The 13307-nt window shown below is 33.9% G+C and overlaps 1 protein-coding gene and 1 pseudogene across 1 annotated transcript; both read right to left on the bottom strand.

Annotated features, from left to right (window-relative positions):
- Positions 1-1499: 1499 nt before the first annotated feature.
- On the bottom strand, positions 1500-12700 carry LOC132296509 (nucleobase-ascorbate transporter 7-like; annotated as a pseudogene).
- LOC132295431 (ethylene-responsive transcription factor WIN1-like) lies at positions 5161-7001 on the bottom strand. Its single transcript, XM_059793705.1, has one exon. The coding sequence runs from the start codon at positions 6509-6511 to the stop codon at positions 5486-5488; it is 1026 nt and encodes a 341-aa protein (XP_059649688.1). The 5' UTR covers positions 6512-7001; the 3' UTR covers positions 5161-5485.
- Positions 12701-13307: the final 607 nt, after the last annotated feature.

Genomic DNA, 13307 nt, shown 5'->3' with positions numbered 1-13307 from the left:
AATAGAAATTAAAAGTTAAAGCAAACATAAATAGAATCTTTAGAGAGTCTCAAATTATAAAATTAGACTAATAAAAAATGATACTTTTGTGGACTAAACAAACTACAAAATCAGACTATTAAATTATTAAAAAAAAAAAAAAATTAATCTCATAAAGATGGTTATATCTTTATTCCAAAGGGATCAAAATTAGCATTTAACAAGTGGTAACTAAGTATTGATGACTATTGAATGGAATATAACTATATGCTATATGCTGAAAAAACTAAGTATATAGATTTCATGAAGAGCCTTTTAGAAATTATAACAGAACGAAAATGAAATTCTCATGAGACTTCAATAATAATATTCTCCTTATACGTAGTAACGCCTGACAGCATCTGAGTCGATGGGTCGTGGAAATTCTTCTTCATCCATTTCTCAAAGAATGAGGGCTCCTCCAGTTAAGACTCGTTTCACAACGAATGGCAAATTTTCCTTTGGCTTCATCTTGACATGTGAATATCTTTTTGAGGACTATACTCCCTCCTTGAAATGGCGGTGCTTGACCTTCTTATTGTATGCTCAGAAAATGTGTCGTTGGTAGCACTGGCTATGATAGATAGCTCTAAGTCGCTTCTCGTCTATCAGGCAGAGTTGATCATACCAGGACTGCACCCATTTTGCGTCTTCGAGCTGGGCTTCCAAAAGAATTCTGAGTGAGGGAATCTCTACTTATATCGGTAGAACTGCCTCCATCCCATATATCAACAAATACGGGGTGGCTCCTATCAATGTTTGAATTGAAGTGCGATAGGCCTTGAGGATCTGCTTGATATTCTTATTGGGAGAACTAGAGAGGGGTTTTATGATTTAAAACCCCATCTTTATGTTTAATCGTATGCCAAAGGTAGTAGTCTAGTTATTTTATATCATTTCACAACATCCTGTTAAAATATTATCTTGTTAATTAACAAATATAACCACATAGGAGACTACTTCAAAATGTATTATTAAACAAATATATTAATTTATGATCACTATAGAGCCCATGACCATGATTAAATAGCTATTTATTAATCACAAAGGTATTGTATGACATTATAAAGACTCATCAGAAAAGCCAAAAAGTTGAAGCATCAGGAAGTGATTAGAAGAAAGAGAAACTTCATGGAGTTTCAGGTTCTGGCCAAACAGTAAAAGCAGGATGTACCTTCTCGAAAATACTGGTACATAAACGAAATCATCCATTTCCAGATTCCTAAGAAAAAGTATTAGCATATATAGATAGATAGATATATGTCTTTATTTCTGTTTGTTTCAGGAGATTAAAACGGGAATATCAGAAAAAAACTGCTCACCAGATAATGCTGTGAGAACAAGAGATTCATCTATACTAAACATGGTTTTTTTGTATTAAAGACTAAAATGAAAAAGAGGTGAAGTAATATAGTAAAGAAATTGATGATCAAAGTAAAATTACCCACAATGAGCTATTGGCGGCTAGCTCATGACTTGGATCACACTGCCTCAAAAACTACAACCCAAGAATCACATTGATGGGAAAACTTGCTGAGATTGAAGGGCAGGGAATGGAACTCTTCGCTCCTCGTATCCATCTTGAATGACCAGAACCTGTCCCACCAATGCATGCCCCGGTCTTTCCTAGTAGCAGTGTCTTTGCGATGCAGTGTGACATCTAGGAAAAGTGCCAACATGCCGGCAACAAATGCTTCCGACAAGAAAGGCACATTGATCATGTCATTGAACTATCAAATAAGAAGTCTAACCTTAGATGGGACCAAATTAATAGAGAAATAAGAAGCTGATTTAAGGTTATGGAGAGGACAGAGGTAGTTGCATATACCCATCTTGCTCCAGTGTGGACAGGACTATAACTGTTAACTGCTATATACTCGTTGAAATACATTGGTATTGATAAGCCCATGAAAACCAAGAAGCCTAAGATGAACTTCGTTCTAAAGCTGTTTAAATTGCAAAACTAGAGAAAACTGAGACCTGCTGAACCTACTCATTCACAATTAAAGAAAAATTATTGAACTTGAACTGCTTCATGATTTGAGAAGAAAAATTAGAATAAAATAGGGACTTCTTCATTTGGTAACACGTACCCACGTAGGCGAAGAAAAGGCAATACAGAGCTGCAATGATTGGTGCTGGGATTGAGGCAAAGACAGCTTTTAATTTCCTTGAATAGTAAATTATGGTTAACAAATGTACTTGGAAATGAAGGTTTATTTACTATGGGTTAAACACTTAAACTATGGATTATTAGCATTATTTGGACATCATAACACCAAACTTAAGAAAGTATGGAAAAGAAAATCATGAAACCAGCGGATATCTTCATAACTCTTCCACTGCCAACACGTGTCAATGCTAACAAACCAGCATTTTCACTGTAGAATGGGAGGAAAAATCAAGATTTATTCCCCTTCTGATTAAGAAAGAAAATTTGCAACACAATTTACAAATTTATTGCACAAGAATCTTACACTGATACTGAGGATCCAATCCCAGTTCCAATTATTCCAGAGAATAATATGCCCGCCACTCCCTTCGATAAAGAACAGAATTAAGATGATTAGAACACACAGGACATTAACAATTACAGAGTCAAATTTGGAGAAGTACTATATAAACAGAATTCATGACCAAAAGAATCGCATTCAAAGTGACATGGCAGATTAGTTTCCCATCATTTCAAGACAGAGCCATCTTTTTAGTTAAATGCCACTACTATGCCAGATGATACCATTTTTTGTAGTTGGGGGGAGGTTCAACGATATTGAGTAGGCCATTAATTCTAATTATTAATTTTGGAAGCGGCCCATGTAAAAATTGAGTGGAAAATTGTGCCATATCTAGAGTTTTTTAGGCTTAGCATTGAGGTGTTAATGAAGGTTTATACAGGCAAAATTATCACTAAGTCAATTTTACCTGCCAACCAACACCGCGAATAAGAATAGAAGGTGGCAAAGGACTTGCACTTGCATGCCTTGACACAGCAATGAAGGCACCAGTGGATTGTTGACATTTCAAAAGTGCATAAGAGATCAATAAATTTGCGAAGCTATCCACATTAAAAACTGCCAAAGAAACCAGTGAATCGATGTGGCTATGCAAAGTACAAAATGCCAATTATGAAAGCATCAAACTCTTCATACTTAAAACAACAATGAAAATATATATATGTGTAAGTAAAAGAATCCGGAAATGAACTAGGCAATGTGAACTCTACTTGGAGAATGGTTAAGAAACACAAAAAATTGCATGGAGATAGAATACAAGTATTATATTACTTAGGTTCGTAATAAGGTTAGAAGATAGATGTAGAAAAGTGAGGGTTTATGCCATTAATAGGGCGGAAAGTGTTGCAATAGAAATATCAAAAAGATTCTGTAATAGTGTGCCTACTTCAAAAGTCAATACAACTTTGGATAAGATATTTCATACAAATTTTGCAGAAACAACTCAACCCATAAACAAAAGTTTTACTGCTTCATGCTAACTATCAAGCTACCTAACGTAACCAACCTCCAATCTAGGGAATGGGACCGGCTACATAAGAAGAGAAACTAAACATGACACAAGCACATAAATACGGCAACGGATACAAAACAGGAGACAACAATATGAAGTGACTAGTTGATGGTTCCTTGAGAAACAATCCAAATGTCTAATGATGTATCTCAGGCTTCAACTAACAAGCACAATACCTCTACAAGAATGTGGGAGCTCCCAATTGAAATGGATATGGGACTCTAATCCTGAAAATGTCCAGAAGAAAAATAAGTCACAGCTATCAACAATGACACCCCACAATGGTTTTCCATGCATCCTTAAGTTATCAGGAGAACAACTAAACCTTGCATTCACCAGAGTCTTTATTCTAGCTTATTGCATAAAGTAGGCTAACTAGCATGGATTTTTCCTATTTGAGTATACTTTTATAGTATATTGTCTCGAACACATGATCACATAAAGCATCATAACAGGAATCATAAACATCAATTAGAAGATAAACAACTAGCCTTACCATGGAGTAGCACCTATAAGTCCACACGATCTGTTCGGCAGCTTAATTGAGTTTTCATAGGTGCGTTCTTATATGCCCCACCCACAGTAAGTAGGTGAGCATAAATCCAAACATTCACCACCGAGAATAGAACAGCAAAGCGGTCAAAGACTTGCCTCTCCCCACTCATTAGATGAGGTATAAACTGAAAACATTAAGATGTGTGACACTGATGAGATACAACACCAATCTGCTTAAGATGATTTAGGATTCTAATGTAGGAGAAAAAAAAAGAAGTATAAAGATCGAAACCTAGACTATTGCAATGAAAAGCAATACACAATTAAACATTACCTAGGAAAAAATAACTAGAAATATGAGCTGTGGCAATCCAATCTCCATACATTTTGCGACATAGATATCCAATTCAAGAATCAATAGCCAACGGTGACAAAGCAGATTGGTGTGCAAAAAAATGAAAAAATTGAAAAAATAACAAAACATATATTACATATATTATATCAAATGCCAAGCAATACAGAAATACCAAAGTGAAACATTATAGAGACATTTTGTCGAAAATACTGTCAACAGTGATTTTATATTTCCAGCCGCATTTCAAGAAATACTTATATTATATGTTATTAGGGGTTTCTAACTACAGATTTTCTAACATCTGTCACAACTTGCGAGGGAATATTATAGGGCAGAGTTCATATTAATGTGGTAGAATTACAATTCTTATTAGCTGTCGTGAATATTTTCCATCAATATTTTCGATTTGAATTTAATTATATGTGGATAGACTAAGACAGTTTCCAATGTGAGTGCAATGAATATTAGATCAAGTAATGTAAAAAAATCATATGTATGAACAAAGCAGAAACAATCATGTGCTATTCATTCTAAACAGAGCACATAATCAACCCAAAAGACATGCCACATTGATACATTATTTTTTTTGGGGGTCAATTGTCACATTCATGCGCACACACTTTTGACCAAATCACATAATAAGCTTGAAACAATAAAGGGATGATATAAAGACACTGCAACAGTAATTGCCTCATTTGTTTTGAAAGTTAAATTTGATTAAAAAATGAGAAAATACAAGGCTAGCAATAGCTAACCAATGGGCCCATAGTATAAGAACGTACAACAGCCCAAGGTACAGGCCTCAGAAATAGCCCAATTGATGAGCTCAACGTTACAAATGGTAACCGTTAATACTACCATACATTCTGGTGACAGGAGGAGGACTCCGATGAATTAGCACTTCAATCACGTTGATCAGCCGGTTTCCTTCAATCGCTTCAATCACAGTAATTGCCTCTTATAATCAAACCCTTGGACGGCTCTAATAGCACAGGAAAACCAAGGGAATCACTCACTATCCATACACACACCCTTCTAAACAAAGACAGAATCTGCAAAACTTGGGACTATTCTAATGATACTGTAAATACACTAGCTCCCTACTTGCTGCCAAAGTTGTGGACATGGCATATTGAGGGGTTTCTCCATATCAAAAAATCCATCCACCCAAGCAAACTTTTCTTGATCCAGCTGGTCACCGTCCAACTCGAAATAACAATCTGGAAGTTCAATGGGTCCTCCAATATAGTCAAGATTGTCACTTAAATACTGGCCAAAACCGTTGTCAGCAAAGATTGACTCTAGCTCCAGTGCTAAGTCCAGGCCCTCCCCAATTGGAAGAGACATCAATGGGGCATCCTCAGAAACCAAATTGGGCACTTGCTGCTCACCAGCTATGGTGCCAATACCAACATATTTCGTTGTATCATTGCAGCATCTGCCATTCATATTCAAAGCCAAAGCTTTCTCTTCTTGCTGAACATTGGTGCCAATACCGTTGATGTGCGAAGCCAAATCTTTCTGTTCAGCAAGAATGGTGCTAACACAAGCATCTTTCACTGCAGGGGCTGTACTTGAAGACTCCATCTCAAGGACAGACAACGGAGAAGTTGTCTGCGACATTGTACTATAAGACTCCTCAGAAAAAGTGGGCTTTTGATAATTTGAGAAGGCCATCGAAGAAGATTGATTGCAACTCTTCTTGGGGAAAGAAATGGCCTTTAAAGAATCAAATTCAAGCCGCTTCTTATCATAAGCATTTGAAGCTTCTTCAGCAGTATTAAAAGTACCCAACCAAACCTTCTTTCCTTGGAAGGGATCCCGGATTTCAGCAGCCCATCGGCCCCATTTCCGCCGTCGTACGCCTCTGTATTTCAAGCCAGATTGTCCCTGTTGGTTCGAAGTATTGGTCAAAACCCTCTTTTTAGGGTTTTTGCAGCCATCTGTTTTCTGCTGAATACCACCAAGTGGGAGATAAATTTCTCTAATAAAACGCTTGGGCTCGTCAAGACTTTCATCATTAGAAGAGTCGGTGCCATCCTCATCGTAACAAAAAACCCTTATTTTCCTTTTCCTCGATTTCAGTCTTCGATTATCAGAAATCTCAGAAAACCCCATCTCAAAATATCGACTTTGGAACACAAGAAAGGAAAGGAAAACAGACCGATCAGGGATTTGTCAGGCAAGAAGCCCCTCTCAAGAACACGAAAAGATATCAAAATCGCTTGATGTGGAAACCCCCAAAAAACCCAAATCCGTCCTGGAATCAAAACCCCCAACAAAAAGGCATAAACCCCAAAATCTTCAGAGAGCGAAGAACGCCGAAGAGAGAGAGCCCCCAGTCAACAATAATTCAAATCGGGGCACAAAATCGTAACGCCGAAGACATAAAATCCTCTCTCCGCTACTCTCTTCGCAAAACCCGTTCTTGAGAAGAAGTAGAAACTATCCGAATCGAAATTCAATTCTAAAACCCTAGCTTCGAATTCACATCAGAGATAAACCTTGCTTGTCTCTGTCCGTCTCTCTCTCTATCTGTTTCTTACGTACGGACTACTTTTATTTCTTTACTTTCTCTCTCTATATTTTGTTTCTCACTCTAGCTTCACCTTTCCCCCAACGCTCAAAATGAGTACTTGTGCTGAGCTGGCACATTCAACATAAACCCCTTACCCAACAGAATCCTTAACTCGTACTTCCTTTAGGCGTGTGCCAAGCACTTTCCTGTAAAATTTAAAATAAAAAAATTGACTAAAATATCCAACTAAAATTAAATCTCTCGCTAAATTAAAAATTTTCATCACCTTGGCCCATATCCGTTAATTAAATTGTGAAAAAAAAAAAAAAAATTGACCTTATTATTAATGCTAAATTAAAAATATTTAATTATTATAAAATTATAAAAATACTTCTTAGGTCTTCTTCCTCTCACTATCTCTTTCTAAAACTCTCATTTTTCACTCTCTAAACTTCCCCGACTTGAAAAAAAAAAAAAAAAAAAAAAAACACGAGACTCAACTATCCCGATCAATCACAAAGTGGCACATAATCTTGTTTTCTCAAGTTGAGATTGAATCATTAGTTAATTTTTCAAACTCAACGAGTTAAGAAGTTATTACATGATTTCGGAACTATTGGTCTCAGGTCAATCATAAAACAACACATAAGTAAATGTGTCAACTTTAAGTTATTGTCAATCACCTTTTTTTCACTTATGTGTCACGTACTCATTGTTGAAAATTCAATTAGTATTTAAAATGAAAAGAATGCTAAAAATTGGAATATTTCTTTATTATTTGGAGAACTTTCATTTTTCTTCTCAATATTATTTTTGAAACATGAATGTTTGGTGTTACCCTTTCTACTTTAGCCAAGTTTATATATCCATGTCCTATGTTGCTACTGAATAGTTCTGTGTTATATTATATGAGTAGATGACACTAAATTCGAAATATTTTTAGACAAGTGAAATAGAACAAAAAAAAAAAAAAAAAAAAAAGAGAGAGAGAGAGAGAAAAAAATGTCATGTTTTTTAATATATGTCTCATCTTTTATTTTGCGTAGAATCGTAACAGGATAAGATGGTGATTACATACCATCATATCCAAAGATGTAGGATAAATAATATTATGGGTTTTGCTAACCGCCCAAGCAACTGTTGTTTGACAGTCGAGTCTCCTATTGGCTGAGAAAGCCAACTTCTTCTCCTTTATAAATTGTTACAAACTTGCAATGATTGTACGGCCCCTTGTTAAATTAATGCCAATAATACCCCCACAACCATGTTGCCTCTTTAAGTCTTACGCTTCTTCTTCAATAAAATTAAAATCCACCCAACCAGAATTTATATTTTAATTTTTACAAATCCTCAAAATGTTATTTCAATTCAAAAACATCATATAAATTTAATAACAAATCCAACACAATTAATCTGATCTTTTACTCTGCTAATTTTTCCCCCCTAAATGGGAAAATTTTTATTAAACAAAAACAATAAAGTACAATAAGGCAAGCGCAACAGAACTCTAAAAAACAACACAAATGAAAAAATAAAAAATGAAAAATAAAAAAAGAGAGAGGACAATTTCGTAGAAGCCCAGCCAACCAAAAAAACTCAACTAAAAAATTGGCTCTAAATTTTCGATATCTAAGACAAGTAGTAAAGATTGCAAAAAGAGAACAAATCATTAATATTCAAACTCAAGCATTGAAGAACCTAAAAAAATCAACTAAAAAAATGACTTTAAATCACCAATATCTAAGAACCAAAAAACGTTGAGATTGACTATCTAAAAAATTGTTTTCTCTTTTTTTTTTTTTTTTCCTTTATTTTGTTTTTTAGAGTTATTAGTCTTGCCTTGATGTATTTTTATTGTTTTTGTTTAATAAAAATTTTCACTTTAAGGGGAAAAAAATAGTATAGTAAATGTTCAGATTTATTGTGTTGGATTTGTTATTAAATTTATATGAGGTTCTTAGGATTTGTAAAAATTAAAATATAAATTCAAGCAAGAGGCCCCTCTCAAGAACAAGAAAAGATATAAAAATCGCTTTATGTGAAAACCCATAAAAAAAATTAATAAATAAATAAAAATAAAAAAAAAACCTACGTGCATCATTTTGGTGGGATTTTGGATATGAATCTTGAGCTTGGATTTCGTCTTTTGAGGTAGGGAAGTATAAATTGCAATTTCTTTGATTTTTGTGAGTTATCTATTTTGTGTATTTGTTGAAAAGCATGATATATGTTAAGGTTTTGTTATTTGCAATTTGATGTTCTTGAAATGATTGTGCCTTACACAATTCATGCAATAAATGTAATGATTTGACGTATTTGCTTTAAAGCATGTTATGATGATGATGTTATATATTAATTTCCTTGAAATATGTTAATGATTGGTTGGGTTCGTGGGTTAGAAAGGATGTTTAAAATGGTTTCCAATGACTAACGAAAAAAAATTGATGTGAAAGTTTTGAAAGATTTTATTCGAAAAGGTTTTGTAAAATGGTTTCCAACGATTTATGAAAAAACATCAAAGGGAAGATTCTTTGTGTTTGCCAATTAATGGTAATTCGGAGAATGTCTACTTCTATTTACTAAACATTTACCAGATTAAATAAAAATGTTCTCTCTTATATAAGCAAGTAATGTTTAATTTTATATTTTCCTTTATCTTTCCAAGTTGTAATTGGATTGATGAAGTGAATTGGTTATAAAAGGAAAATTGACAAGAATAAAAGAAATTTGTTTATATGGATTTGTGGTGATGGATACTCATTCCTCGAGACATTTCCCATTATTTGAAAAAAAAAAATTATTTAATCTTATTATTATTTGTTTTATTTTATTTTCATTATTCAAGTATTCAAAAATTGTTTTAAAAAAATTCTTTGCCATCCCTTTTAATTGATGTTTTGAAACTATGTTCGGAATCTAGTTTGGGAGTGATTCGACCCTGCTAATTACTATATCATTTTGATTAAGAATTTGAAGGTTTTTATTATTTTTGCACGAGGTGTAGATGAACGATGAGCTACTTGCACATCAGTGGAGCCTGAAAATTTAGGTGGGCTGCCCTTTGTGAAATAACTCATAGTCTTCTCCCAATGATTAGTCTGAACCACTGGTACTGGTATAGGTGACTGCTTAATATGTAGCTGATTCTGAAGTGTAGCTGCTACACCTGCTTCTATAGACTGAGCAATGATATCAGCCATCTAAGGAGAATACTCTGGATCCCTTCTTTCGTTATAGCCCTGATCCTAAGACTCCTGAGTCTGTTGTTCCTCCTCCTGAATTATAGGAACCTCTTCCTCTTCCTCTTCCTCCCAAAACAAGGGTCGTTGTCGTTCCTCTACAACCCACTAACGTCGTAGGAGATTTCATTGCCTACGTGTCGCTCTCCTTTGCAGCCTAGTTCTTTGCATTTCCCGTCTACTTCCAGCGTTAACCATTATATTAACATAGAAAGATAGAAGTTAATACAATTATAACGAACCGTAAAGGAATACAATGAATTATAAACTTAAGCTCTAAGTAAAAGAGTACACAATGCGAAAGTCTTATAACGAAAGAATCCTAGAGACACTTGAATCTGGAGTGCTCTGATACCAACTGTGATTTCCCTCGATTCCGGGACACTGGTTGATCAGGTTCGCGCATGAGACCGAGTGATATCAAACAATTAAAGTAATAAACGAACATGGAATACAAAAAGATAAGTAAATAAAGAAATAATATCGTTGAACGGAAACTAAATAATTAAATGAATAAATCCTCTGTGAATAAAATCTTTTAATCCTCAAAGATAAATAATAAAATCCATAGAATATAACTCGGGATTCCTCAAACATAAACCCCTAATAAAATCCCAGAACTGAAAATAATAAATGTCTAAAAACTGAAATAACTATTCAGAAGATAAAATCATACGTCGATTACACCGAAAGAGTGATCATGTCAAGTCTTTGATCTATACGAACAACTGCTAATCCTGCTACTAACGAGAACCTGAAAAATATAACAATGATGGGTCAAAACCCACAGCAAGTCGTTTCTATGACAACCCAAATAGAGACTTGAAGAAGCTACACATGTATAGCTAACTCATGCAATAGCTACATAGTTGATAAGTATATATAAATATACTCACTAAAGACTCTCATCGAATTAAAGCAGACTCAACCGTGTAGTGGGTATCTCATGTAAATCGCACACAAAGGTGGTCACGAGTCCTCCTTCTACCAGAGCACACACATTCCTAATTCAGCTACCCATCTCAATTGGTAATATATGCCTTCATCCTTGAGATGTCTTAACGATTAGGGGAGTGCGTCAAACTCTTGTACCTGAATTTTCTTTTCGCATATGCAATTTAAACTCTCTTGAAAATCTTAACTTCAGCCATAATTTACTAAAATGGGCAATACCTCACCAACTTGGACAATTGGAAGTTAAAAGCATTGAATCTCTCCCATAATAATCTAGCTCTCTGGTTCTATTCCATTCATTTTTTTTATGATATGTTAAGTTTGACTTTTGTTAATGTATCATATAATCAATTAGAAGGTCCTGTTTCGAAAAATAAAGCCTTCCAAAAGGCTCCGTACATTTAGTGCATTCACAAATAATAAAGGTTTGTGCGGCAATGCCACTGGTTTGAAGGCTTGTGCCACTACAATGAACAATGATGTTAATAAGGAAGAGAATGGGAACAAACTTATGATTTTGATTATAATTCTTCTTTCAGGCATTTTGCTTCTTCCATTCATGGTTGTTGGGATTTTCTATCTTCTTTACCCAAAAGTAGGCAGCGTTGAAAATGAGAATTTGTTTGCAATATAAAGCTACGATGGAAAAATGATGTATGAGAACATCATTGAAGCGATAAGGGACTTCATCTTTGATCATTGAGTTAGGGTAGAAAGATCAGCAAGTATTTATAAAGCTCAATTGTCTAGTGGTTAAGTTGTTGTAAAGAAACTTTATGCCCCGAAAGATGGTCAACAAGTTAATGATCGATTAGAATGGTTTTTCAAGTGAAATCTAAACATTAACAGAGATACGCCATCGAAATATTGTGAAACTTTATGGTTTTTGTTCACACCCATGACTAGACCTATCAATGGAGCGGATCCAAATACTGATTCATTCTGAATCTGATCCGATTAGTCGGATATGGATTAAACAAAAAATTTGATAACTCGATTACGATCCGAATCCGATAATCCGTTAACTTAACAAATTTGATATGAATTATGCTGATCCGATTTGATCCGATAATAATCCGATCCGATTAAAATTATATATATATAATTATTTATCAATAATTTTATATATATCTATATATATATATATATATATATATATATATATATATATATATATATCTATACTCCTATTAGAATTGTATTTGAGGTAACCATAAAATCCAAAAAAAATCATCATGTTATATATACAATAGTGTCGTGTTATCTTCCACATGCTAATAATTCTCTTAATATACATACTAAAAATATCATACTCTTTATTCATTAACACAGAGTAAATAGTTTTTCTTTTCTTTTCCTTTCATATTATAGTAAATATATTTTTTTTCTTTTACTTTCATATTTTACTTATTTTTTGTTTTATATATTTTTCTTATAATCATTATTTTTTGGGTTAAGTGCATTAAACTCCCCTAAACTTTCTCCTCTCTTTCAAAAAACCCCCAAGAAAACACTTAACTCCCTAAACTGTTTCATTTGTTGCAATTTATTAATTGGCCATCCAAAATTTAACAGCCAAGAAAGGGCTAAGAGCATCTCCAACCCTAAAATGCTAAATTCGCATGCCAAATTTATATTTTGACAGTGCTACAGTGTCAAAATATTACATTTTAACAATTCTGCTCCAATGGTGTATTTCATGCAAAATGCTATTTTTTGACACAATCACTATTCTTTTTCAACTACCATTCTCACCATACCATCAGTTAATATCACTGAGTTGTTGATAGTGTATTGGAAGCTTCAAGTTGTAAAGAACATTTTAAAAGAAACAAAAATTAAACTGCTAATGCAAATGCTTTTATTTAAATTATATTTGCTTATGCTCTTCTTCTCTATCCTCATCATACAGAGAAGACATTGACCATTATAATTATTCATGCAACTGGTTTCAGACCTTCCCATTATAAAATGCACACCCATCTCAGAAACCAAAAACCAAACCAAGATTCATAGTACATGACTACAAAAAAATAAAATAAACAATTTCTAATCAGAATTCTGAGTTATAAGTAATCCAAATATGTTACTCGAAAACAGCAAATTTAAAAACTTTATGATTCGGTTCAGCCCCTGATCACTTATCATTTCAAATTCTCTCTTTTGTTCTAGCCAATCTTGAAGCTCTAAAAAAAAAAATACA

Source organism: Cornus florida, unplaced genomic scaffold (genome assembly GCF_030987335.1).
Source record: "Cornus florida cultivar Cherokee Brave unplaced genomic scaffold, ASM3098733v1 CherokeeBrave_3.0.0_Hap2_Chr02, whole genome shotgun sequence".
In the NCBI taxonomy this organism is placed as follows: Eukaryota; Viridiplantae; Streptophyta; class Magnoliopsida; order Cornales; family Cornaceae; genus Cornus; species Cornus florida.
Note: the sequence above shows the minus strand (reverse complement) of the source record. Positions and strands in the feature narration are given on the sequence as shown.